Source organism: Hypomesus transpacificus, chromosome 4 (genome assembly GCF_021917145.1).
Source record: "Hypomesus transpacificus isolate Combined female chromosome 4, fHypTra1, whole genome shotgun sequence".
Taxonomy (NCBI): domain Eukaryota; kingdom Metazoa; phylum Chordata; class Actinopteri; order Osmeriformes; family Osmeridae; genus Hypomesus; species Hypomesus transpacificus.
This window is the reverse complement of record NC_061063.1, coordinates 1,626,099-1,650,843: the sequence shown is the minus strand read 5'-3', so window position 1 is coordinate 1,650,843 and position 24,745 is coordinate 1,626,099. Positions and strand designations below refer to the sequence as shown.

General features: G+C 41.6%; 1 protein-coding gene across 2 annotated transcripts; it reads left to right on the top strand.

The window, feature by feature from the left end:
- The first annotated feature begins 6,406 nt into the window (after nt 1-6,406).
- On the top strand, nt 6,407-14,654 carry LOC124467096 (major histocompatibility complex class I-related gene protein-like). Of its 2 annotated transcripts, XM_047019225.1 has the most exons (8): nt 6,407-6,620; nt 8,681-8,941; nt 9,589-9,861; nt 10,037-10,360; nt 10,636-10,749; nt 10,890-10,907; nt 11,139-11,213; nt 11,409-12,273. In XM_047019225.1, the coding sequence occupies exons 1-7, from the start codon at nt 6,563-6,565 to the stop codon at nt 11,186-11,188; spliced, it is 1,098 nt and encodes a 365-aa protein (XP_046875181.1). In that variant the 5' UTR covers nt 6,407-6,562; the 3' UTR covers nt 11,189-11,213; nt 11,409-12,273. The 2 variants fall into 2 exon arrangements, with proteins under 2 accessions (XP_046875181.1, XP_046875180.1); XM_047019224.1 differs by lacking the exons at nt 6,407-6,620; nt 10,890-10,907; nt 11,139-11,213; nt 11,409-12,273 and adding exons at nt 14,336-14,353; nt 14,582-14,654 and having other exon boundaries at nt 8,620-8,941.
- The last annotated feature ends 10,091 nt before the right edge of the window (nt 14,655-24,745 follow it).

The window sequence follows — 24,745 nt, the reverse complement described above, 5'->3', positions numbered from 1 at the left end:
AAAGCGCAATTATACTTTATCCACAATGTCTGATCCTGGACTAGTCAGAAGCGGATGGAGCTACGGTCTTATCACCCAAAAGTTCGATGTGCCAGCAGGATTGCAAAAACTGGCATTTTCAGAGGTTCTACTCAGTAGTGTACCTCGAAAAGTCTTCTATCGTGTCATAGGACATAGGACAATGCTACCCCCTGCAAATATATGGCTCTGGCATAATTAGTAGGTCCAAATTAAATTTCTAGACGTGTCTTTGCTGGGTTGGCTAGAGCTGCTAGATAGAACAGAAAATATTTGAATAAAATATTATTCAAATTATAAATTATTATTTACATTACATTTAGTCATTTAGCAGACGCTCTTATTCAGAGCGACTTACAGTAAGTACAGGGACATTCCCCCCAAGGTAAGTAGGGTGAAGTGCCTTGCCCAGGGACACAACGTAATTTGCACGGCCTGGAATCGAACCGCCAACCTTCTCATTGGTAGCCCCGATTCCCTAACCGCTGAGGCATCTGACCCCCCATTAAGCAGGTAAAAGGTCTGTAAGTAGTTGATTTCAGCTGTGGCATTTGGAAACTTGCTGTGAACCCACAACATGCAGTCAAAGGAGCTCTCATGTCAAACAGGCCATGATTAGCCTGCAAAAAAAACATCCATCAGAGAGATAGTAGAAACATTAGGTGTGGCCAAATAAACAGTTTGGTACATTTGGAAAAAAGAACACACTGGTGAGCTCAGCAACAAAAAAAGGCCTGGACGTCCTGGGAAGACAACAGTGGTGGATGATCACAGGATCCTTTCCATTGTGAAGAAACAACCCTTCACAACATCCAGCCAAGTGAAGAACACTCTCCAGGAAGTAGGGATATCATTATCCAAGTCTACCATAAAGAGGAGACTTCACAATAGCAAATACAGAGGGTGCACCAGAATAGGGTCTCAAGAATAGAAAGGCCAGATAAGAAGAAAAAAAACGTATAAAAAAGCCTGCTCAGTTCTGGAACAGCACTCTTAGAGGAAAAGGAAAGAGGAAAGATCTCACCATACCAGAATGATGTAAAGACACTCCTTGGTCGTCATGGTGTTCTTCAGCATGTTCAGACAGATGGGACACATCAGGAGAAGGCTTAGAACGGTAGAGGCAGCGGCATGGCATGTGCATTGGGCATGCATGGCTTCCAATGGCACTGGGACACTAGTGTTTATTTATGATGTGACAAAAGACAGACGCAGCCGAATGAAGTGTATAGGGATATATGGTCTGCATAGATTCAGCTAAATTCAGCAAAGTTGTTTGGATGTCTTTTTTAAGGCAAAGAAGTGGAATATTCTGCATTGGCCGAGTCAATCACCTGATCTCAACTAGATGGAGCATGCATTTCACTTGCTGAAGGCAGAACGACCTACGAAAAAACAACTGAAGACAGCTGCAGTAAAGGCCTGGCAAAGCATCATAAAGGAGGAAACCCAGCAGCGTATTCTCTTTTTAAGTATTAAAAATTAACATTTTATTAATGATTATGTTCACTTGTCCAATTACTTTTGAGCACCTTAAATAAGGGGGCCGTGTATGAAAATGGTTGCAATTCCTAAATTCCATGCCAGTTGCGTGTTCCTGGTCAGCTCAGTTGAACTGCTCTGGTTGTTTCTCTATGCAGCCTCTGATGATGAATCTAACTCCTTGTCAACAAAAGCATGAGGCCTCTGTGCTTCACCAATCACAAATGAGTATCAGGAAGTTTGTGTTTATCACAGTAACATGTTAAACTGATATTTTGTTAGACCCAGGGGGTGTTCCTCTAAAAGCGTTTCTAAAATGCCCTCTAGAGTGGCAAAAATGTGAACAATTGCCCTACTGTCTACCATTAACATTGTGAAATATGCCCAGGGTGGCCCTTAACGCAATAAATGATAGTATGCCCTCTATAAATTTAAAAACAGGCTCAATGAGTTCCTTTATAGTACAGAAAATGTGATGCAATACCCAATAAGGTGCCTTTACAATGGTCTGTGTTTGACTGTTCCCGTGCCCTTCCTTCCAATGGAAAAGGGTGCTGTTATGAAGTGCACTTTATGCTGACCCCTACATGAGTGTCCCAAATGGTGCCCTTTCCAAAAAAGATGATTAGAGGCTGTGCCCAACAGTCTCCCCTACAATGTGCCCACTATGGCATGCTTTCCCAAAGTGAGGCTGTGACGACACTTGGGGTGTCATCCCATTCCCATTGTTACACTGGTGACAGCCTATGTCGTGCAGTAGCAGCCCTTTAAATGTTTTCTGATCGGATTCCTGTTCCAATATTTTTTAAGAAGTCAACCTTCACCCTGGAATTCCTTCACTCCCGCCTGGCCACCACCGCCTGGCCACCACCACCTGGCCACCACCGACCTGCACAGTCGCCACCACCATCAGCCTCCCATCACCCGTACTCACCTGTCTACACGTCTGGCAATTACCCCTTCAGTAATTTTTGTATCATCAATAAATACCGCCTTTTTCACCATCAGGTTTGCATTTGGGTTCAGTCACTGGGGATTGTGACAAAATGTATGTTACTCTCAATACTTTTGGCCACAACTGTACATTTAGGCTAAGGGGCTCTGAAAGTTTTGAAGACAGGCAAGATTGACATTCTCCCCATCCCCAGGGGGGTCAAAATGAATTAATTAATTAATTGATAGCTTTTTACCTGACATCTTTGAAAGGCAGCAATGATTAATGCATCCATGGCCAGGATGTAAGAGCTAATGTATAGAACGCCGGTCATTTTCGGGGAGGAGTTGAAAACGGCTCTGTGAAGTCGGACATTTCAGCTTCTCGTGGTTTGCTGCGTTGACGTCAGTCACGGCCGATTAAGCGCTGTTTGCTCACTTTACTCTATTTATAATTAAACGTAGTCTTTCCGTTAGTGAAGAGGCGGAGTAAAACCCCTTCTTCCATACATTTTTTTTCAATTCAACTGTTTGGTCCGGATTTGAGCATTGGCGAAACTGAAGGTGTCCGAATATTACAAAACACGCATCAAAGTTGTAGTGTGTAAGTCTGGCCAATCATGAAATAGCTGTGTCACTTGAACCCGTGCAGTTGCTCTTATGAAAATGCGCTCGGCTACACAGCCGGCAGTTCTCGAATCGATCTCACGGTACTTTGATGGCAACGTCACAGTGACGTATCCTCGGCGCCGTCTCAAGTCGGACAAAAAGTCTGAACAGAATTCAAGTCAGTAGTGATGGGAAGTTCGGTTCTTTTTACTGATTCGGTTCTTTGAATCTCGTTCAGTAAAATGAACAAATCTTTTTTCGAGTCATTTGTTCATTTCAGGAGGGGGGGGGGGGGGGGGGGGGGGGGGGTTGGGGGCTATACGTCCACTGCAAAGGACGTATAGCCCCTATACGTCCACTGTAGGTTAGTGCATGACATGTGCACCAGCAAATACTATTTCAAAATAAATTCCTGCATTAAAATAATGTATCATGAGTTTGTATGATTTGGTCATGTATTATCACACTAGCATTTAATTATCACGTCAAACACTGCACTAAACTGTAAGTGTAAATGTAGAGTGAAAATAACAAAACCAGTCAGTATGATGACTTGAGCGAATATAATTCATTCACGTCTTACTAAAACAGCGGCCACGCAAAAGGGAATAAGGAAACTGTTTCCTCTACTAAAAAATACAATGCAGGTCACGTGAAAAAAGGATCCAAAGACTCGTAGAAAGACCGAGTCGGGGAAGGAACTAATCATTCGTTTCCTCTAGCTACAGAGCCTATGCAGGTCACGTGAAAAATGATCCAAAGACTCGTAGAAAGACCGAGTCGGGAAAGGAACGAATCGTTCGTTTCCTCTTGCTACAGCCTATACAGGTCACGTGAAAAATGATCCAAAGACTCGTAGAAAGACCGAGTCGGGAAAGGAACGAATCGTTCGTTTCCTCTAGCTACAGAGCCTATGCAGGTCACGTGAAAAATGATCCAAAGACTCGTAGAAAGACCGAGTCGGGAAATGAACGAATCACTCGTTGAGAGGACTCGTTACTCCCGAGTCCTTATAAGGATTCGTTCAAAATGAACGAATCGTTCACGAACGACACATCACTACAAGTCAGCCGCCTGCAACCGGCAGCAGCGCCGCATGAAGTCGAGTCATGTCGAATGCACTTATTGTGAGAGTGGCGCGGCCAGAGGAATTTTGGTTGGGTGCTGCGGCATATTAAATACATTATAAATGTTTTTTTTCTGGTTGAGGAATACAATGTGTGGCGGGAGGGCGTGACAAAAACCGAAATGAGTGACTGTCACGCTCTATGCGTGACACTGAGAGCCCTATGGACCAGTCCATAGTAATAATTGGATTTGGATTAAATGTGCATGTGTAATATAATGACTATGTATTTTTAGTCATACTAATACATTTTAAATGCTAAAAGCTACAGTTTGGATCACGTTTCGATCGGGAAATTAGTAAGTAATTTATTAATTTTGTTCAAGATGTGAAGGCAAAACATAATTAGCCAACCTCAAGTGCTAACCATTAGCCTGACGTTGTCATACTCATAATTCTAGTCAGAATATGAGTCTGAGAACTCTCCGTTGGGCTTTGACTACAGGGCGTGTTTCAAACGAGCCTGGAAAACAAATGCCTCTTCGCTCAATTGGATAGATCTACAACCAATCAGAGCAACAGAGTATGTGACGTATGTTAAGCACCGCATAGTTGTTGTCAACAGAACTAAACTACAAGCAGACTTGAAGTATGCTTGAAGAATGAATACAAACTATTTTTGCCGGTGTTGTAAAATTAATTTAAGGGTAGGGAGAGTACTTGTTCACACGGTCAACCTTTTTGAGCGAAACAATAAAGGGCAATGCATATACGAAGTTCTCCGTTTAGGATTACAACTCCATCGGGGCCAGCTGATAAATTAAACTTTTACCGAATCCCGTAGGAAGGACGGCAAAAACATATTTTCCATCGACAAATGCCTTGATTGCGTCTCTCTGTTCTTCTTTCAAAATTAATGCGCTGTCGATGTCTTCTAAAACAGACTCGATGGCAGAATCACAACATCCCAGATCTCCAGCGGTAGCCATGTTTGTTCAAAACGAATTCAACTTAAGCGCTCTTTTGTGACGTGGGTGATTACGTTACTGTTGATCATCTGTCCATCATCGTATAAAGCCCGCCCTGGCAATTTCATTGGTTCGCCCAGATTCTGGTTTTCTGTAGTTGGTCCCCAATACGAGACCCTCCAGACCCAATTTCCCGAACAAATTTCTTTTGGGCGGGGAGAAGTTGGGCTGGCAGCCAGGCTAGCTAACCATGGCCTTCTTCAGTGTTTTATACTTAACCTCCAAATACAATTTTCAAGGGTTACGTAGCTGCACGGACGGACCAGTCAGACCAGTAGGGGAGAGCGGGGGCGAAAGTAACACGGGACGAAAGTAACAAAGCGATTTTCTCAGAGACCTGACTTCATTTGCTTTCCAAGTTATGACAGCACCTTCAGCATGCATCAATTGATGGAACTGCCAAATTTCACGTGATTTCGTCATCGTTTGCCTGTGCGGAAAGCACTTTTCAAGTGCGCAAAGTAAATTACTGAGGCGGTCCTTTTTTGCTAATTAGAAGTTGTGTTTCCCGTTTCATGTGTCACAGTCACAGATCAATCTACAGGTTATTTAGTGCTCTAACAGATTCTGAAGGTTGCCTTGTCAGAGTTTTTCAGTATAAAAGTAAATCTGGTTTAAATGTCAGGAGTTCCTGTCAGAACGAAAGTAACACTTGTTACTTTTGTCCAGCAGCTAATGCAATAGTATGTGGTGAATTTCTGTTTGTGGAAAGCATTTATTAAAACATGTTATGTCATATTATATCAACAGAATATGCCAAGAGTGAGGGTCAGAAAGACAGACAGAGGTCTGATTCAGTAAAAAATTATAATAAATATTTGATGCAACTGAAATGTGAAATTCATAGTTTTTTTGCAAAACTAATGGACAAAATATGTTTGCAGTTACATATTAACAAGGTCATAGTCAGGTATATGTAATAAAAACCAGAGTAACACAAAAAATCTAGCTTGTATCGTTGTGTTACTTTTGAACTACCCCTGTGTTACTTTCGTCCCAACTGATGGGGTCGAAAGTAACAATGTGCAACTTGTGTTCAAAATGAAATTATACTGAAGTTGTTCGACATTTGTACAAAATACCATCTGGTATTGATAGACCACACTTATAAGTTATAGACCCAAGCAAAAATATATCTATGTCTAAAACATTCTCTTTTAAAATTACGTTTTTCTGAAAAATGGTGCTTTCGCCCCCGCTCTCCCCTACCTCAGACAAGTCACGTGATTTCTCGTAAAACGTTAGGTCTCGTAGCCTTACTTCCTCATCTTCCACTATTCCCGACTATTCCACACTGCGTGTAGGCTACTGCGTAATAGTCTCGTTCGTCGAGCCGTAAAGGACTTTTGGTGATTATTTTAGATTTACGATTTGTCTGCCCATAACTGGCTAAACAACCTGTTGAAACCTGTTGAATTGAACTCGCATGATGTTCATAATTGGAGTTTATCTGTTGGGTCTAATTCCATCTCCCGCATCTACAGGTGAGTGGTTGATCACTTAATCATATAGTCATTTTTGAGGAGTAGACCACTTGTATAATGCCTATATCATTTTGTAATTTGAAACACACATGATCATTCTTACCTTTCCAGTTTTATTCAATTACCAATATAGAGACAATAGTGAATAATATAATAAATGTATGAAATGTGTAAAGGCCTAAATGTATGAATACGTGTGCGGCTTTATGATAAAAATGGTTTAATACAGCATTTCCTCATTGTGATTAAGTTGTTTTCAAAACAGTACTGGTTATCATAAAACATGGAGAAAGGTTCTCGTAACCTCAGTGAGATTGTTTTGCCTGGAGTTTGGTGACGATTTCTTCGTATGCGGTCCTACTGGCTGCTTTCAATATTCAGCAGACTGGTCGGGGTTTGAAACAGAACCCTTAGTTCCATATTGGCACTATAATCTGTCATATTTGATTTAGCCTACCTCTTTTTCATTTTGCAAAGGCAACACTCTTTTAAAACACGTTTAGCATTTCTTCCAAATCCATTTTTAAATTGTCCTGATTTATATAGCTTGATGGCCTAATGTACTTTAATGTAGGCCTTTAATGTAAGTGTGTTGCTATTTTCTGAGCTCTTCGCTCAACCAAAATCAGTCCGTTGAGTGATAGCAGTAATTTACTTGAAATCAAACTTTAAGGTTACTGGTTAGGTCAACTACAAATAACATACATAAATAAACACAATTTATAATAGGCCTCATAGCGACTTGAATAGGACCCAATTCACTATGTTACTGCTACACAACTACTGAACAACGACTTTATGTAGGCTGTGTGGATAGTTGAATGGTAAATGTTCATTTTATTTATCATTTTACCAAATTTCAATATTTTGCTTAAATTAACATCCAGTGACCTATTTGATGTAATCCATCAGGTTACAGTGGTATCTTGTCTGATTAGCCTTTGGTGGGTGAAGTGGTTATTGCTACTGAAACCAACATCAAACAAAAAAAGTGTGTGACTACAAAACTGATCTTAAACAGGCATGTTGATTGTGTCCATATTGTTTTACCATCAATATAAAGGATAACAAAATATAAACAATATACACAGTATCGCATGTATTGGGTTGTTTATACCTCACTGACCTAAGAGATCTTTGAACAAATGGTCTTACATGACATGTTTATGATCCTGTGGCTTTTAAGCTGTGAGTGGAGATTTTGTTTTTGTAAATTGTCTACACAGGTTGAATACCACGGGGAACAATCTGAGGGAGAAACTACTTTGTTTCTGTCTCAACCTCTGAATCTTAATTTGCCTTGGTATTCGATGACAACATGTCTGTTGAACATTTGCCTGTGTTAATCATTTAATCCCAGTAGCCAGCCATTGTGATTTACACTATGTACAGTTAAATGTGGCCTTGTTGAGATGTTAGTGTATACACCTGCTCCAGTGGTAATTTTGTGAAATGTCAAATTCTCAGGCTTGGTTGTCAGTCATCTGTGTATAAATATAATATTTTGTTTAATCCTCCATGTCTTTTGGAATCCTGTTTTAACAGTTTAGCTGTCAATTCTCTATATTTGACTTTCAATGTCATGGAAACGTCTTGTTTGCAGAAAGTTTAAAAACTGCATCAAGACATCAAGAATACTGCTTTTCACTGATTGGCCACAGAAAGATATAACGTCATTCCGCGACATTATTTTGGTTAATGTCTACTTTACGCCAGTGTTGCTAAGATGAAACGTATGTATCCGTGGTGCAACCAAACATCGTCTCAGCTTTAGTATCAAACTAAATAGTTTAAACGTAGCGTTTAGTATGGGCTTTGCACTCTAGACTAATTGTTTAATTTAGACTAAGAAAGAACTGGCTGCTGGACTTTAAGGCCTAATTTTGTTAGAATGGATCAATTACATGTTAAATATTTGTATTAGGCTAATGAATAAAGTCTTAATATCTATATTTTTATTTAAAGGTTTTTAGAATATATTTATAATGCAAAAATGGAAGGAAAATACACTAATATGAATTTATCGGTTCTTCTAGTTAATCAAGATTTTTGTTTTGCAGCCACACATTCGCTGAAATACTTCTACACAGCAACATCAGGATTACCTAACTTCCCAGAGTTTGTAACAGTGGGGCTGATGGATGGCCTGCCTATCACGTACTATGACAGTAACATCCGCAGAGAGACGCCTCGTCAGGATTGGATGGCTGAAACTGAGAGTCCTGAGTACTGGGAGAGACAGACTCAGGAGTCCATCAGTGCTGAGCACAGCTTCAAAGCCAACATAGATATTGCGAAGCAGCGCTTCAACCAGAGTGGAGGTGAGTGAAGTCTACTGACCCTCTGATACCCAGCTACAGCACATGTACACAGACACAGAAGGACTTATGGTAGGTTGGGGGACTGTGCAAGATGTCCTGATGGAAAATAAATATAATTTATCCGGCAATAGTGACACAAACATGTATGCAGGGAGTGGTGACACTGGGAGCACACATACACACAGCAGTATCCACCATAGAAAGGTGTTCTCTGCATTGTCCCATCCCTGCTGTCCTTCATCCCAGGGCAGCCAGGAGCAGTGGGCAGCCCTATCAGTGGCACCCAGGGACCAAGTCTAAGTGCTCATGCCCATGTCTTTGTCATGGACAGGACAGGAGAGAGATTTGTTTTACAAGTTTTTATTGGGGTCCTGTGTGTAGGTAATCCATGTTAGCACTGGTAGAACATACAAACTCTACACAGAAAGGCCCGAAGATAGCACACCTGAGCACTCACAGATCTTTTGTGAGGAGTTTCATGTTGGAATTATTTTCGTTATAGGGTTAGTTAGCTTTAGTTTGGTAGGAAGAAAGTAGTTCCTACATGAATCTGCTCTGAAAATGGAGAACATTAACATATGACTCGCTGATTTTATTTGTCTCTCTGTCTCTCTCTCTGTCACTCTCTCTGTCTCTCTCTCTCTCAGGTGTGCATTCATTTCAGAGGATGTATGGTTGTGAGTGGGATGATGAGACTGGAGCTACAGATGGGTTTAACCAGTATGGTTATAATGGAGAAGACTTGCTGGTTCTGGATCTGAAGAACTTGAGATACATAGCTCCAGTGGAAAAGGCTGCCACAACCAAATACAAGTGGGACCACCAAAAAGGTCTGATTGAGAGCGATATTAACTACCTCACCCAGTATTGCATTGACTGGCTGAAGATGTATCTGAAGAAGAAAACCTTGAAGAGGACAGGTACAGTAGATTAATGATGCCAACACATGAGCAATTAGATAATTGAGGGCAGATGTAATTCTCTGACTGATTTGTTATTTTAAGGCTCTCTTTATCTCCGTCTACTTATCTCTCTCTCTGTTTCTCTTGCTCTCTCACAACCTTTCTCTCACAACCTCTCTCTCTCTTCCTCCAGTCCCCCCTTCCCTGTCTCTGCTCCAGAAGAGCCCCTCCTCTCCAGTCACCTGCCACGCTACAGGCTTCTACCCCAGTAGTGTCATTGTGTTCTGGAGGAGAGATGGAGACCAGGTGTACGAGGATGTGGATTATGGACAACTTTTACCTAACGAGGACGGAACCTTCCAGAACAGTGTTCACCTGACAGTGAAGCCTGAGGACCTGGACAGCGGGAGGTATGAGTGTGTGGTTCAGCTCTTGGGGGTTCAGGAGGACTTTGTCACCAGACTGGAGCGCTCTGTGGTGAAGACCAACCTTGGAAACACTGGAAGGACTAACCCAGGTGAGACCAGCTGGGCTGAGAAGACAAATATAAGCTACTGGTCCTTATTCCTACTTATAAACCAACCTTGTTGTTACCATGCCATGTTTAACAAGGGTTCTACTTGTAGGGTTCTACTACTGGTGACAACATATACAGTTCTAGTATGTTATATTAAAGATCTCTCATTCTCAGAGTGACCATCTGATCTCTTCCTAATGACTCCATAGAATGTGACATCAGCAGCATGTGAGTCTCCAAGCTGCTGTCTGAATGTTCTGTGTTGGTTGTTACAGGATCAGAAGGTTCTGGTTCCTCTGGTCTCATCATTGGAGCTGTGGTTGGTGTTCTTCTGCTGGTCGCCATCGTCTGTGGAGTCATCATCTGGAAGAAAAAGAATCCCAAGAAAGGTGAGAGGAGAGGAAGAACTCTGTTAGACCTCATCTCTGTGTGTGTGTAAGGATCTCTCTAGTGCTAATAGTGGGTATAATCTATGATCTATCCTAATTATTCTAGCGATATTAATAATGCTGTGTCATCTCTGTTTCAGGCTTTGTTCCAGCTAATAGTGAGTATTACACTGAAGTATCCAGACAGTGTACTATGTTCACACCATGTCTATTTTCACATAGATACATAGATATGTGCATCACATTATCAATCCGTCTTAAACTTGAAAAAGAAAGTTCCTACTTGTTCAACATTGTGTGTGTTTGTGTATCCATGTGTGACTACCTTCATGTCAGTTGTGTGTTCCTGGTCAGCTCAGTTGAACTGCTCTGGTTGTTTCTCCATGCAGCTTCTGATGGTGGATCTAACTCCTCCAATAACACGCCACCACACGCATGAGGCCTCTCTGTTTAACCAATCACAGGTGAGTATCGCAGTGTTTGTGTTTATCACAGGAGTGTAGAGTTATTTGTTCAACTGATTTTATTCATAATTCATTCTTTCTAAAAACACATTCCCTATCACAGATTGATAAATTCAGTTGAATAGTACAGTGAGGTATAGCTTCAACATGCTGTCAGTGTTAACCCTGGTGTTGTGTGTGTGTTTTTTTTTACAGAAGTGATGCAGAGGAGAGGAGGGCACAGACAACTAACTCACTTGATTGTCTCTGAGTAATTAATTTGATAGTAGTTTGTAAACACCAAATTCTCGTCCGAATGTCAGCAGAATCTTCCTTCCTGGTTCCAGTCTTCTTTATGTTCTGCTTCAGGGTTGTATAGCCGTTTAACTCAGAATGGTGTATAAATGATCTTCACTCTTCAACAGCTTCATATAAATTATGTTGATTTAACATTTAATATTGGCAAGATTTTATCATTAATGTTCTAATAAGTGGTAGGTTTCATTCCTTTACTTGTTTTGATTTAGAAATATACAACTTTTTTGAGAAAGCAGTTGTGCACTTCCATACACGAATCACTTTCACATGTAACAAATAGACATAATTACAGAGATACAATGCAAACAGACAAAACATGAATTCATCAGAAACAAATCCATCCAACAATTGCCAACTCGGTCCAACCTGTTTTAACAATGTTTGTTCACTCCACACAAACTATGGCCATGACTTTAAACCATGTAGCCTATATGGCTGTGAATTGTTGATTATTTAATTTTACTCTTAGTTTAAAGATTACAAGTGAGTAATAATTGCAATACAGATTAGATGGATGTTTGTTTATATTGCAGTGTAAAGATGTTTTAGTAAAATTGTATATCTCTTGTACTTTCTCAAATGTTTTGGTATTGTGTTTTAATGATTGATTAAAGTGGTGGTGGGAATATTGGATGGGTCGCAGTGCATAGGGGTAACTTAAAACCCTGACTAAGACATAATTGTTTTTAAGTTTGACATTAAATTTGAGATAAAATTAACTTGTACTGTAAATCAAAAATAAATGTAATTTTTTTTGAGGGAATTTGTCTTGAGTCTTTTCATTTACACAGTACATGTATTTATTTTTTAAATGGATCTCTAAACTGAAATGGCCCACCAAAACCACCTCTCTGGGCAAGAGGGCACAGCAACTCCTCCACTGCCTCTCAGTCTGGTACAGCAGTTGCTCTGCTGCTGACCAGAAGGCCCTGCAGAGAGTGGTGAGGACAGCAGAGAAGATCACCAGATCAGCCCAACTATCCATTCAGGACGTGTACATGTCCCGCTGCCGCAAGAGAGCCATCACTATCACCATAGACCCCACCCACCCAGCACATGATCTGTTCACCCTCTTACCATCTGGTAAGCGCTACCGCAGCATGCGGTGCAAGACTACCAGACTCAGCAACAGCTTTTTCCCACAGGCCATCAGACTACTCAACACACGACAAGGAAATCTCATGAACAGGTGCTCCTTCACCACATACACCCATTAAAGACCCACTGACTGCCAAATATATATTTTTTAACTCTCAGTTCAATGTCTGCACTATGCACTTCATATGCACAATAACATATCGTATTCATGCTGCTATTCAGCACTTGCACTTTACTCATATGTTGTTCTTATCGTATATGTTGTTTTTAACCTGTTAATGGCTGTTTGCACTATTTTCAAATGTTATGAATGTTGTATTACTGCACATTTGGAGTATGGGGAAATGCAATTTTGATCGTCTGTGTAAGTACTTGTTGCATGGTCTGATTGACAATAAAGCCCACTTTGACTTTTTAGTTACAAGTGTTATGTAAGATGTGTTCTCACAGACCTATAAACAATATTCAGTTTTCTCATTGCAGTATGGTGCGGATGTTTATGCAGGTGTGTGTTACATGTGATCTTCCAGTGTTCCGATCTTGCCTACATCTGGGTTTGAACTCTGGGCTTATTGTGCAACAATAATATAATCTACTGACCTAGATTAACACCATACTGTTGAAATTATGAAGATGGGTCATAATTATGGATTTGTCTGATTGAAAATGAAAACTCTCGAATCACCCCTTTTAGTATTGTTCTATATTACTGGAAACCAAGTATTAAGCTGTTGACTGATCATTATTACTACTAATCAATAGAAGATATTGCGTCTGAGCATGAGATCTGGGTGACAGTGAGGGAGAAGGCCACCTGGAGGCAGATGCCTGAGTTAGAAGTCAAGATTCACTGTTTTTTGGCCCTACGCCCAGAATCGTATCTGTAGTCACCTGCACAAGGCCCAAATAGGGAGGATTTATAATGAGCCTCGTTGTGTAAGCAGCGTGAGCAACCTCATCCTAATTATGGGCTACGGAACCCATTTTAAGAGAAACAATGATTATTGTCACCCAGCAGCAAAGTGTACATCTCCAAATGTAAGCAAGGTCAAAGGCACCAAAGCTCAGGTGCATGTGAAATCTGAAACCCCCAGAACAAGTGACCAATTGCGGTATGACTAAGATCTGAGACCATTTGTAATTACCAATAGTAAAATAACACATGAATATAGGTGGGCACATACAACAGTATATAATTGCATGCCTGGAGGGTATAGATCAGTTGATCCTGGGATTTTTAGAATACCATTAAAGACTTTGCATCAAACTTTGCAGAGTTCCAGTGCTGTTTTTTGAACTTTGAAGATTGATTGAAGACTTTTACAGAACGCTACAATAGAGTGTGGTACAGTTAAGCAGAATCAGTATCATAAGTGCAACATCAAACAAATGGTAACTAGGGTCCTGGTGTAAGTCTACTAAAAGCGCCTAATGCCTTATATCGTTTTTACAATATAATAATAATTTATATTTATATAGCACTTTTCTGGGTACTCAAAGACGCTTTACATGAGCGACGACAAACAACAGCAAAGACACAAAAGACAGAGGATCAAACATGACAAACAGAAAACGAAAGAAAACTGTACGAAATGAGAACACTTCATTAGACCTCATCACTGTGTGTGTGTGTAAGGATCTCTCTAGTGCTCATAGTGGGGAGGATCAGTGATCATAATTATTCTAGTGAAATTAATAATTGTAATTGTGTCATCTCTGTGTTTCAGGCTTTGCTCCAGCTAACTGTGAGTATTAAACTGAAGTATCCAGACAGTGTACTCTGTTCACAGCATCTCTATTTTCACATCAATACCTACATGTGCATCACATAAACAATCCTTCTTAAACTTGAAAAAGAAAGTCTGGTTGTTCAACATTGTGTGTGTGTGTATCTGTGATATGGGACCACCTCCATGTTAGTTGTGTGTTCCTGGTCAGCTCAGTTGAACTGCTGTGGTTGTTTCTCCATGCAGCTTCTGATGATGGATCTAACTCCTCCGATTACACGGCACCAAAAGCATAAGGCCTCTGTTTAACCAATCACAAGTGAGTATCGCAGAGTGTTTGTGTTTATCACAGGAGCGTAGCTATTTGTTCAACTGATTTTATACATAATTCATTTTTTCAAAAAACACAATCCCTATCACAGGCTTGATCAATTCAGTTGAATAGTACAGTGAGGTATAGCTTCAACATGCTGTCCGTGTTAACCCTGGTGTTGTGTGTGTGTGTGGTTGTGTGTGTCTTTACAGAAGGGATGCAGAGAGGAAGGCACAGACAACTAACTCTCTTGAGTGATGTGCAGAAATACACCAAGACAAATTGACATACAACAGAACTTTCTCTCATAATGACTCAAGGATAAGGATTACTGATCTTTCCATGTCTGAGATATTTCTCTGATTATAACAGCTAAAAGATACATATTATCAATTGGATCTTAATAAGTAATTCATTTGATAGTAGTTTGTAAACACCAACTTCTCATCCGAATGTCAGCTGAATCTTCCTTCCAGGTTCCAGTCTTCTTTATGTTCTGTTTCAGGGCTGTATAGCTGTTTAACTCAGAATGGTGTATAAATTATTTTCACTCTTCAGCAGCTTTATATAGATTATGGTGACTTAACATTTAATGTTATGATAACATTTAATGATGTTGATTTAATGTTCTAATAAGTGGTAGGTTTCATTCCTTTACTTGTGTTTGATTTATTAAAAGTTATACATTTACATTTATTCATTTAGCAGACGCTTTTATCCAAAGCGACTTCCAAGAGAGAGCTTTACAAAAGAGCATAGGTCACTGATCATAACAATGAGATAGTCCCAAACATTGGAAGTAGCCAAAACATGAAGCATACATTGTGAAAAAGCTAAACAAGTGCCAAAAGGGAAGACCCATAAGAGCATGTAGTTATACAAGTTACAAATTAAAACAACATGAACCACAAAAGTGCAGGACTGTACCTGTAGAAGAAGTACCTGTTTATCAACAGTAAAATATTTCACAGCGAGTACAAGACTTAACTTCGTTATATCTAACCTAAAAGAGCAACAAGTCACTCAATAAGAGTCATTGTGATCCTGGAGGAAACTAACTAACAAGTCCAGTATACTTTTAAATGAGAAAGCAAGTGTGCACTTCCATACATGAATCACTTTCACATGTAACATTAGAAATAATTACAGAGATACAATGTAAACAGACAAAACGTAAATTCATCAGAAACAATCCATCCAGCTATTGCTAACTCAGTCCAACCTGTTTTAACAATGTTTGTTCACTCCACACAAACTATGGCTATGGCTAGTATGGCTACATAGTGCCTATATATATATGTAGTGTGGTTTGCACGGTTAAGATTAGCAATACTTAGTTTATAATAAAGTATAGTCGTTCTTGGGGGCACCACCTCTGATTCGTGAAAGGGACAGAGGAAACCTTGTTTAATAATATTGAATAATAGCACTCGTAATAATCAGTCTAATCTTAAGTAGGGAATTCTATGAAAGTAGAGCAGATCATATAACGTGAGAGATACGCGAGTATTATACACAATGATTTATTTAAGAGAATGTAATTATAGTGAACACATACCAGATAAGTTATGGGTTAGTTGGGCTAAAGCAGTACAGTAGGCCTAAATTCTAATGAGAGCGCACTACACAATGGCTGCGTAGAGCGCGTGTGGAGGGGGAGGGGAGAGAGAGAGTGAGGAAGAGGTACAGAGGAAGAGGCTTCTATAGTAACAATGGACGATCAATAGCAACTGATCTAACGATGGTCAAGTTAAATCATTTGTAAAATACAATCAAACATCGACAATTCAATCACAACATGCCAATATGTCACAAGTAAGAAATATTGCAAATCGCAGTTACTTTTGTCGGTTTGAAGAACGGAGTCAATGGTTCGTTATATCCAACGAATAGGAAACGGAATCTCTCGTCAAAGTTCCGGGCGCAAAGTGAATGTGCAGGTTATGAGGTAAAGGTTAGAGAGTGACGCGTTCACCCCAAGTTAATCCTACGAACAAGCGGGGGTGATTGTAAGTTCGGCGATTTTATACTCCAAAGAACAGGGGGTCATCCGTGTGAAGGTGACCTCTCTCATTGGTCAGTTACTTCCACCTGGGCGTCGTCTTGAGATCTGCCCAGAGGTGTGAAGTGGCTGATAGTTTAAATTCCATTATCTCAAATGTCCATGAAATGCTTAAACTTCAGAATAGAGCAATACAACGTTCATAACTGGTTTTGTTAGTATGATACAATTATTTTGATATCAAGATTGACTGGTTTAACTATATCTGAAGGGGAGTTATAATCAAACATCAATTAAACACGTTCTAGGTAAATGAGAAAACACACATTATAACACATCGACTACTGTCATTGAATTAGTGTCCATGAGCCATGTAGTCCTTGAGAAATATGTTTGTAACTCCACGAAAGAAAGTTCTCCCTTATACTCCATTGTCTGATACTGTGTGACCATGTGGTCTCTGTTCCTGACCCCATGCTGGGTCAGGGCTTTTGAAGCATCTTCTGGGAGATAAGGACAAAAGGGGGAAGGACCCTTCCCCCTTTTCGGGGGTAGGTGAAAGGTGTGGATGGTACCAAGCTTTGTCTGTTGACTCTCTGCTACATATCCCCCTGCTGGCAACGTCCGATGACTCGACGTCGTTGGGCTGTTGGCACGTAAGAAGAGCAGAGAAAAGACAAACACGACAGTACGACAGCATTTCTACTGGACACATTGGCATGAGTGGACTCTAAACAAGGCAGGAATCAATGGGACTAACTTGGGTCCTATTAATAAGTTTCTCTAGGTTAAGGTCCTATGCTAAAAATGAAAGGAAGAAGAAAATTAATAGAGGAAAGAATAATAATAAAAAATAAAAAATAAAAATAAAAAGAAGTGGGAGTGTGTGACTTCCTGGAGTCTTGGACTTCATGGGTGAGGGCTTAGGTAGTTTGTTTATGGGGTGTCCAGCTGTAAGGCGTTCCTCGTTAGAAACTTCTAGCTTATCCAATTGTATTAGTTAGTAATTAGAATTGGGTCTGCTATGTTTTTTAGAGGGGTGTGCAATTTTATTTGATTGCAGTGGACCCATTTGAGGTGCGGGGTGTGTTGCCCCTTTTTAATTTTTATGCGGTAGGCCACTGGTGAGAGTTTGTCTACTATCTCATAGGGGCCTGACCAATTTGGGAGGAACTTCTTTGAGACCCCAACCGGTTTGGTGAAGTTGTAGTACCACACCTTGTCTCCCGTCTGGAGTTCTTTTTGGGATGCTTTAAGGTCGTAGAATGCTTTCCTACCCTCGGCACTTTTCTCCAGGTGGTGTTGGGAAAACGCAAAGGTTTCTTTGAGGTGATTGCGTAGATCTGTCACGTATTGATGTGCAGTGTAGGCTGTTGCGACGGCGGCATCTCCTGTTTGGTATAGGAGGTGCAGGGGCAGCGTCATCTGTCTTCCTGTCATCATTTCAAAAGGCGTCACGCCTGTGGAATGGTGGGGCGTGGCCCTGATGGCCATCAGGACCAGCGGGAGCTTGATATCCCAGTCCTTGTGGTTACAGGACACATACTTCTTCAGGATGTTCACTATGGTTTTGTTAGCTCGCTCCACCTGTCCGGACGATTGGGGATGGTACGGAATATGGAGTTTTGTTTGGACTCCGAGCATTTTCCATAGTTCTGTCATCACTGTTGCCGTGAAGTGGGTTCCTCGGTCACTGTCAATTGACATTGGCAATCCGTAGCGACTGAAGACATGGTTGATTAGCAGGACGGCGGTGGTTTCTGCTGTATCATTTGGCGCTGGGAGACATTCTATCCATTTGGTGAAAGCACATGTCACCGTTAGAAGGTACTTGTGTCCTCTTGAGGATTTTGCCACTGGTCCAATCCAGTCGATTTGGATGTTTGACCAGGGGAACGTTATACCTTTCTTCTGTAACGGTGCTCGGTGAAGGGGTCTGGAAGGTTGGAACTGACAGCAGACCAGGCATCCTTTCACATAATTTGACACGTCTTTTTCCATGTATGGCCAGTAGACAATGTGGCGGAGAGTGTCATAAGTGGTCGTGGCTCCTTGATGGCCTCCGCAGGGTTCATCGTGTGCATGGACCATCATCACCCCCCTGTGTGCCGTGGGGACCACCCATCTGTGGGCCAGGTACGCATCTGAAACATGTACCAGCGGGCCTTTTTCGATCCTGAGGTGGTGTCTGTTATTGTAGAGGTTGTTCAGATCCACTGAGTTTTCCATTGCTTGAGCAGTAATTGGATATTCGTCTGGTGTTGTCAGGAACAGGAGCATGGCGTTGGTCGCTGGATCTCGTCGTTGCATTGACACTAGATCAGAATCGTGAAGTGGACTTGCAAGGTCAGTTGTAAGGGTAGCACTACTGGGTTTGGGAGTAACCTTTTTGTTTTTGCTTCGTGTGACAGCATGAACTTCTTGGGATGGCGTCCGTGGCAGCCATTCTTCTTTGAATTTCCATGGCGTGCCTGTGATGGCGCCCGCTTTGGCCAGTCTGTCGGCTTCATCATTCCCGGATTTATCTGGTCCTGGGACATGTGAATGACCCTTCACTTTCTTCCAATATATCATCATGTTCTGTTTTGTGACGATTTTGTCGCACGCCAGGATCAGTTCCGGGTTCTTCACCTCTTTTCCACGTTGATTCTTCATGTCGTTTTGCTTCCAGTTAGGCAGGTGACATATGAAAGAGAGTCTGGCGTAGTTGGAGTCACTGCAGATCACAAAGGTTTTTAGGTTATTTTCAGCGGCTTGCTGAACCGTGATGAGGATTCCCGCTAATTCTGCATATTGGCTGGTTTTAGTTCCAAGCTGGATCTGTTGGGTCTTGAGATTGGGATCGTTTTCCCAGGTTATTCCCACTCCAGCTCGGACATATTTTTCATGATGGAAGGAACATCCATCAACGAATGCTGTTGGTAAGCCATCGCAGGTGTTCTCATCGAAGTAGTGGTGATTTGACGGAGGTGGAGGTGGTGCAGCGGTGATTGTTGGCGATTCCACGGAGGTGTCCTCCCTGACACAATGTTGGCACGTAGCCAGGCCTTGGCCTAGGGACATTTTGTTGTTTTGTCCATACTTGACTTCGATGTCATAGCCTTGGAAGGCCATCATCCAGGTGGCTATTCGGCTGTTGGAAACCCTTCCTTCACATAGTCTTTGGCTGTTGAGGAAGGTGACCGGTTGGTGGCATGTTTCGATGATTATCTTCTGCCCTCCGACATAGTTCCGGAAATGTTCTACTGCCCACACCGTGGACAGCAACGCTGTCTCGCAGTCTGAGAACTTGTCTTCCACCATGCTGAGATTTTTGCTTGCGTAGGCGACGATACGTTTGTCTTTATCATAGATTTGGTATAAACCTGCACTCATGCAGTGTTTGGAAAATCCAGCCTCCAAGTGGTACTCCTTGTCTTTGTTGGGGTAGGCCAGACATGGAGCAGTGCACAGCCGGTGTTTGAGTTCAGTCATTGCCGCGCTGTGTTGTTCACTCCAGTGGAAGTTTGTTTCTTTTTGGAGGAGTGATTTTAGGGGTTTGGAGATGTCTGCATAGTTCTCAATGAATTGCCTTGAGTAGTTGCAGATTCCTAGGAAGCTTCGTAGTTCCGATATGTCTGCCGGCGTTTTTATGTTCTGTATCGCTTCAATTCTGGTTGATTGGGGCTCGATCCCATTGGGTCCTACTAGGAGACCAACGTAGTTCACCTTTTTCCTCCCCCATTGTCCTTTCGACAGGGCAAGCTTTGCTCCTGCTTGGGAGAGTTGTGAGAGGGCATGGTCAATTTTCTGAAGGTGGTCTGACCATGACTGGCTTCGCATCAGGACGTCATCCACGCAGATTAGGTTGCCTCTGGTGGCTGCGTCAGGCATTGCCTTGTGCAAGAAGATATTGGACTCTGCGGGTGAGTTGGAGTAGCCGAAGGGGCATTTGTTGAAAGTGAATTGGCGGTTTGCGAACGAGAAGGCCAGTTTGTGTGGGTCTCCTGGGTCCACTTTCATTGTCCAGAACCCGTTGGCAACATCAACTGTTGAGAAGTATTGTGCTTGAGAGATCTTGGCCAATTCTTGGTCAAGATGGATCATTGGCCATCGTGACAAAGGGACTTGCTTGTTGAGTTGTCGATAGTCAATGGTGAGCCTCCATTTTCCAGTAGGCTTGAGCACCGGCCACAGGGGGGCGTTGTAGGTGCTATTGCATTCTCTGATGATCTGTTTTTGTAACAGTGAGTCGATGATTTCTTGTACTGAGTTGTAAGCAGCCAGTGGGATTTTGTACTGCCGTACAAACGTTGGGGCCGCGTTTGGATCCGTGGGGATGCGAACAGTGTGGATGTCTGTTGCTCCACAATTCAAGGAATCCTTGGAGAAGATTGCACTGTGCTTGTAGAACAGCTGTCTCAGCTGTTGTCTCTGTGTGTCCTCTTCCAAGGCATCAGCTTTTCCCAGCTGTTGTATCACTTCTGTTTCGAAGCCAGGGTAGGGCTCTGTGCCTGGCTTGTTGTCCGCGAGTAGCGGTGGTCTCTTCCGGGGGTTGTGCCACTTCGTCACAGCTGGGGTGCTTCTTCTGGGATACTTGTCGACCAAAGTAGGTCTTCCTACTTTCTGCCCTCTCATCCAGTTTGCATCATGTGACTTCTTTTGGGCCTGTGACGCTTCTCGTCGCAGGTGGGTTTCTGCTGGCATCCGACGGTCATGGCGTTTTGCTAATTCTTTTCGACCCTTTTTTCTTGATGGTTGAGTGGCGTAGCTCTGGGGCGGTCTGGAGTGGCCATATAACCCATGGATCGGGTCCTCTTCTGAGAGATGTGGATCAGACGTGGGATGTCCCCCCCCTTCCACTGTGAAGACTGTGTTCTGGACTTCAGGGTGAGGCAGTGGATAAGGCTTCTTGACGTGGGTCCACATCTGGTTTTGGTTGAAGTCAAGGAGGGGTTCCTTTCTGTTGAGTAGATTGTGTCCAATCAGCAGTTTTTCGGTCTCAAGCGAAGAGACATGGATGTGGTGGATTAGGTGCATTTCCCCAAGTGTTTGCTTCAAGTACAGAGTCTCTGTGAATGGAGCTTTGTTTTGGGTGAAGCCTGTGATGTTGAATTCGCTATCTTCACTGTTAACCCTTTACTGCCTAATACAAAATTCCGAACATTCCATATGCTGTTGAAATATGATATGCATATTAATATTCATATTTTATGGATTTTCATATAAAATCATACACCTTAACTGTTTATACCATCTTGAAGAGGAGAACTAGGGGATTTTTATCATGTCAATGAATATATGATTACTTAAGGCAAATCATATTTTATCAAAGTGGTTTCAGGTAGATATTTTTAACAAAAACTTCTCCATTCACCATACCTCATCAGACAACTGAATTTGTCACCACTTTAATTACAAGATAGAGAAAAACTTTGAGTAGGTGGAATATCCACAAGTCTGTGGGCAATGTAGAACAGAAGACAGATTAGAAATACCTTATTTTGATTAAAAGTTATGACCATTCTTGTGACTAGTGGAGACATGGGGGAAACCGGAATTATCCTGTCCCAAAAGCAGCTAAAAGCAGCTAGCGCTATGGCTGGATACTCCTCTCGATAAGTAAAAAACGTTCGAGTTTCTTCCACAATCGACCGAATTGGCCAAACAAGGCATGTACATTTAGCTTAGAGTATACATAATCTACCTAGTTAATGTTGTTTTTCGAAGTTTTTTAGAAATCTGCTCAAATCGAAGCTAAACAGTGCTACTACCGTCATTGCTGCCTGTCACAAACGGCCAAGCCGGACACGTCATTCTTTCCTGAAAACACTCGCGTCACTCCCACAAACAAATTCTTCGTAAGTAAAAAGTTGAGACTTTTAATAGACAATATTGACAACACATATTAAGGAACTTGTCTTAACTCATAATATCGTCTCCGATTTCAATTCGAAGCTGTATATCTAACACTGTAGGCAATCTCCCATGGTCTCCGCTCTGGCTCCGCCTCAGAAATCAATGGCTGCCGTTGCAGACGATGGATTTATTTCCCCCTCCCACTAACCCCTTAACCAATGATATGTGCTTTGAGCTTAAGTTGTCATGAGTATCTGGCAGTTTTCAGAAATAAAATCGGTGATTGGATGGCAAAGTTATTAAGGCGGGTTCTATGGGTCTTTTTCGACCCATATTTGAATGGTCCGGCAGGAAAGGGTTAATCCATCTTCTGTGTGAGCTAGCTATTCCTTTTAGCTGGGCGGCCAAGGTGGGTGCAATTAGGCAGAGTTCTGCACCCGTGTCCAGCGATCCTTTGCCGGGCACTTCATCTTCAAGTGTGACGGAGGCATAGCTTCGGTTAGCTCCTTCTTTCGCTTCGAGGGCATCTTTGAAGGTCAATTCCTGTCGTATTAGCTGCGTTTCCTGTTCCGTTAGCTGTGTTTCCTGTTCCGTTAGGTGTGTTTTAGCTTTTTCCAGTTCTTCGACTAGGTCGCTGGTTTCCTGTTCTCTTTCTTCTGCTTCGAGGGCATCTTTGAGGGATCTTTCTTGTTGCGTTAGCTGAGTCTTAGCGTCTTCTAGTTCTTCGGCTAAACTGCTGGCTTCCTGTTCTCTTTCTTCTCGTCGGTTCTGTTCCATTGCTTTTGCTTTGAGGGCCTGTTTGAGGGACATTTCCTGTTGTATTAGGTTAGTTTTAGCGCTCTCCAGTTCTCCAGTCAGGTCGCTTGCTTCTTGTTCCAATTGTTCCCGGCGCTGTCGTTTACTTTCTGTCACTTTGAGAGCCTCTTCTTGATCTCGGAGAGCTTGTGCCCATTGTGTTTTGACATCCGCAATTGATAACCTGAGTTGTGCAGCGTAGTTTAGACCGAGGCTGGATATGCATTTGATGGTTTGGGACTTGTTCAATGGTTGGCCCACATCTTCTGCGACCACTTCCAGGGTTTTCAATGCGATCCCCTCAAACGGTAGATCGGTTAGAGTTTCTACATAGTTTGGGTTTTCTTTTTCTGACAGGTAGACCATCAATTTCTCAGCTTCCGTGAGGTGAGACATGTTTAGTTAACTAGGGATTGGTTCGGCTAATGGCGGTTATTAACACAATGCTATTGTGGTAAAGTTCTTAGGCACTAATTTTGTAGAGTTGTTTTTTTTTTTAAGCAAAAAAAATTGTAAAAAAAAAAAAATGGTTTTAATAGAAATTAAATTTATATTAACTTTAACTCCTAAATTAGTATTCAAGGATTAACAATCCAAAAGTGAAATTAATTTCAAATTAATATTAAGGTTATAATCGCAGATCGAATTGCAGATAATAAACCAAATTCCTGCTGCATCTATAATGTAGCTTTAAATTGGGCAAGGTTTTACATTAATGTCGAATTGAATGTAAGACAGTGAAGCTTCTTTTCGAAGGCGTAGGTTTATCAATTTAAGAATAGTTTAACAATTTGTGACAGTACAAGCTGCGTTGTTCGGCTACTTCCAAACAAAAGTCCTTTTGGACTGATCGCAGATAAAGTGGGCAAACTAAAAATAATACACTTTACGTTAAATTATTGTTTAGTGACTGTGTTAAAATTGGATACTGATGAGGGGTAAATAGAATTACAGTTCCGGATGGTCAACAGCGCCGATATTCCAACAACATCCACTTTTAAGTGCGCGGAATGAAATCAAGTTACAAGTCTTGCTGACGAAGCGTAACTATTTCCGGTTAAGCAAGCAATAAAAGTCTTTAAATTACAGCGACCCACTGTCTCAATAATTATTTTACTGTTACTTTATTGATTCTAGAAAGTTGAGTGTTTACATTAATGTTGAATTACATGCAAAACAAAGTGAAGCTTTTTCGAAAGCTAGGTTAATCTATTTAAGAATAGTTTAACAATTTGCGACAGTACAGGCTGCGTTGTCCGGCTACTTCCAAACAAAAGTCCTTTTGGACTGATCGCAAATAAAGTGGGCAAACTAAAAATAATACACTTTACGTTTAATTATTATTTAGTGATTGTGTTAAAATTGGATACTGATGAGGGGTAAATAGAATTACAGTTCAGGATGGTCAACAGCGCCGATATTCTGACAACTTCCACTTTTAAGTGCGCGGAATGAAATCAAA

Excerpts from the sequence above, each read along its gene's own strand:
- LOC124467096 (XM_047019225.1), top strand. The coding sequence starts at position 6,563 with ATGATGTTCATAATTGGAGTTTATCTGTTGGGTCTAATTCCATCTCCC. Across the intron at positions 8,942-9,588 it reads GCGCTTCAACCAGAGTGGAG|GTGTGCATTCATTTCAGAGG; the intron begins GTGAGTGAAGTC and ends TCTCTCTCTCAG. Across the intron at positions 9,862-10,036 it reads GAAAACCTTGAAGAGGACAG|TCCCCCCTTCCCTGTCTCTG; the intron begins GTACAGTAGATT and ends CTCTTCCTCCAG.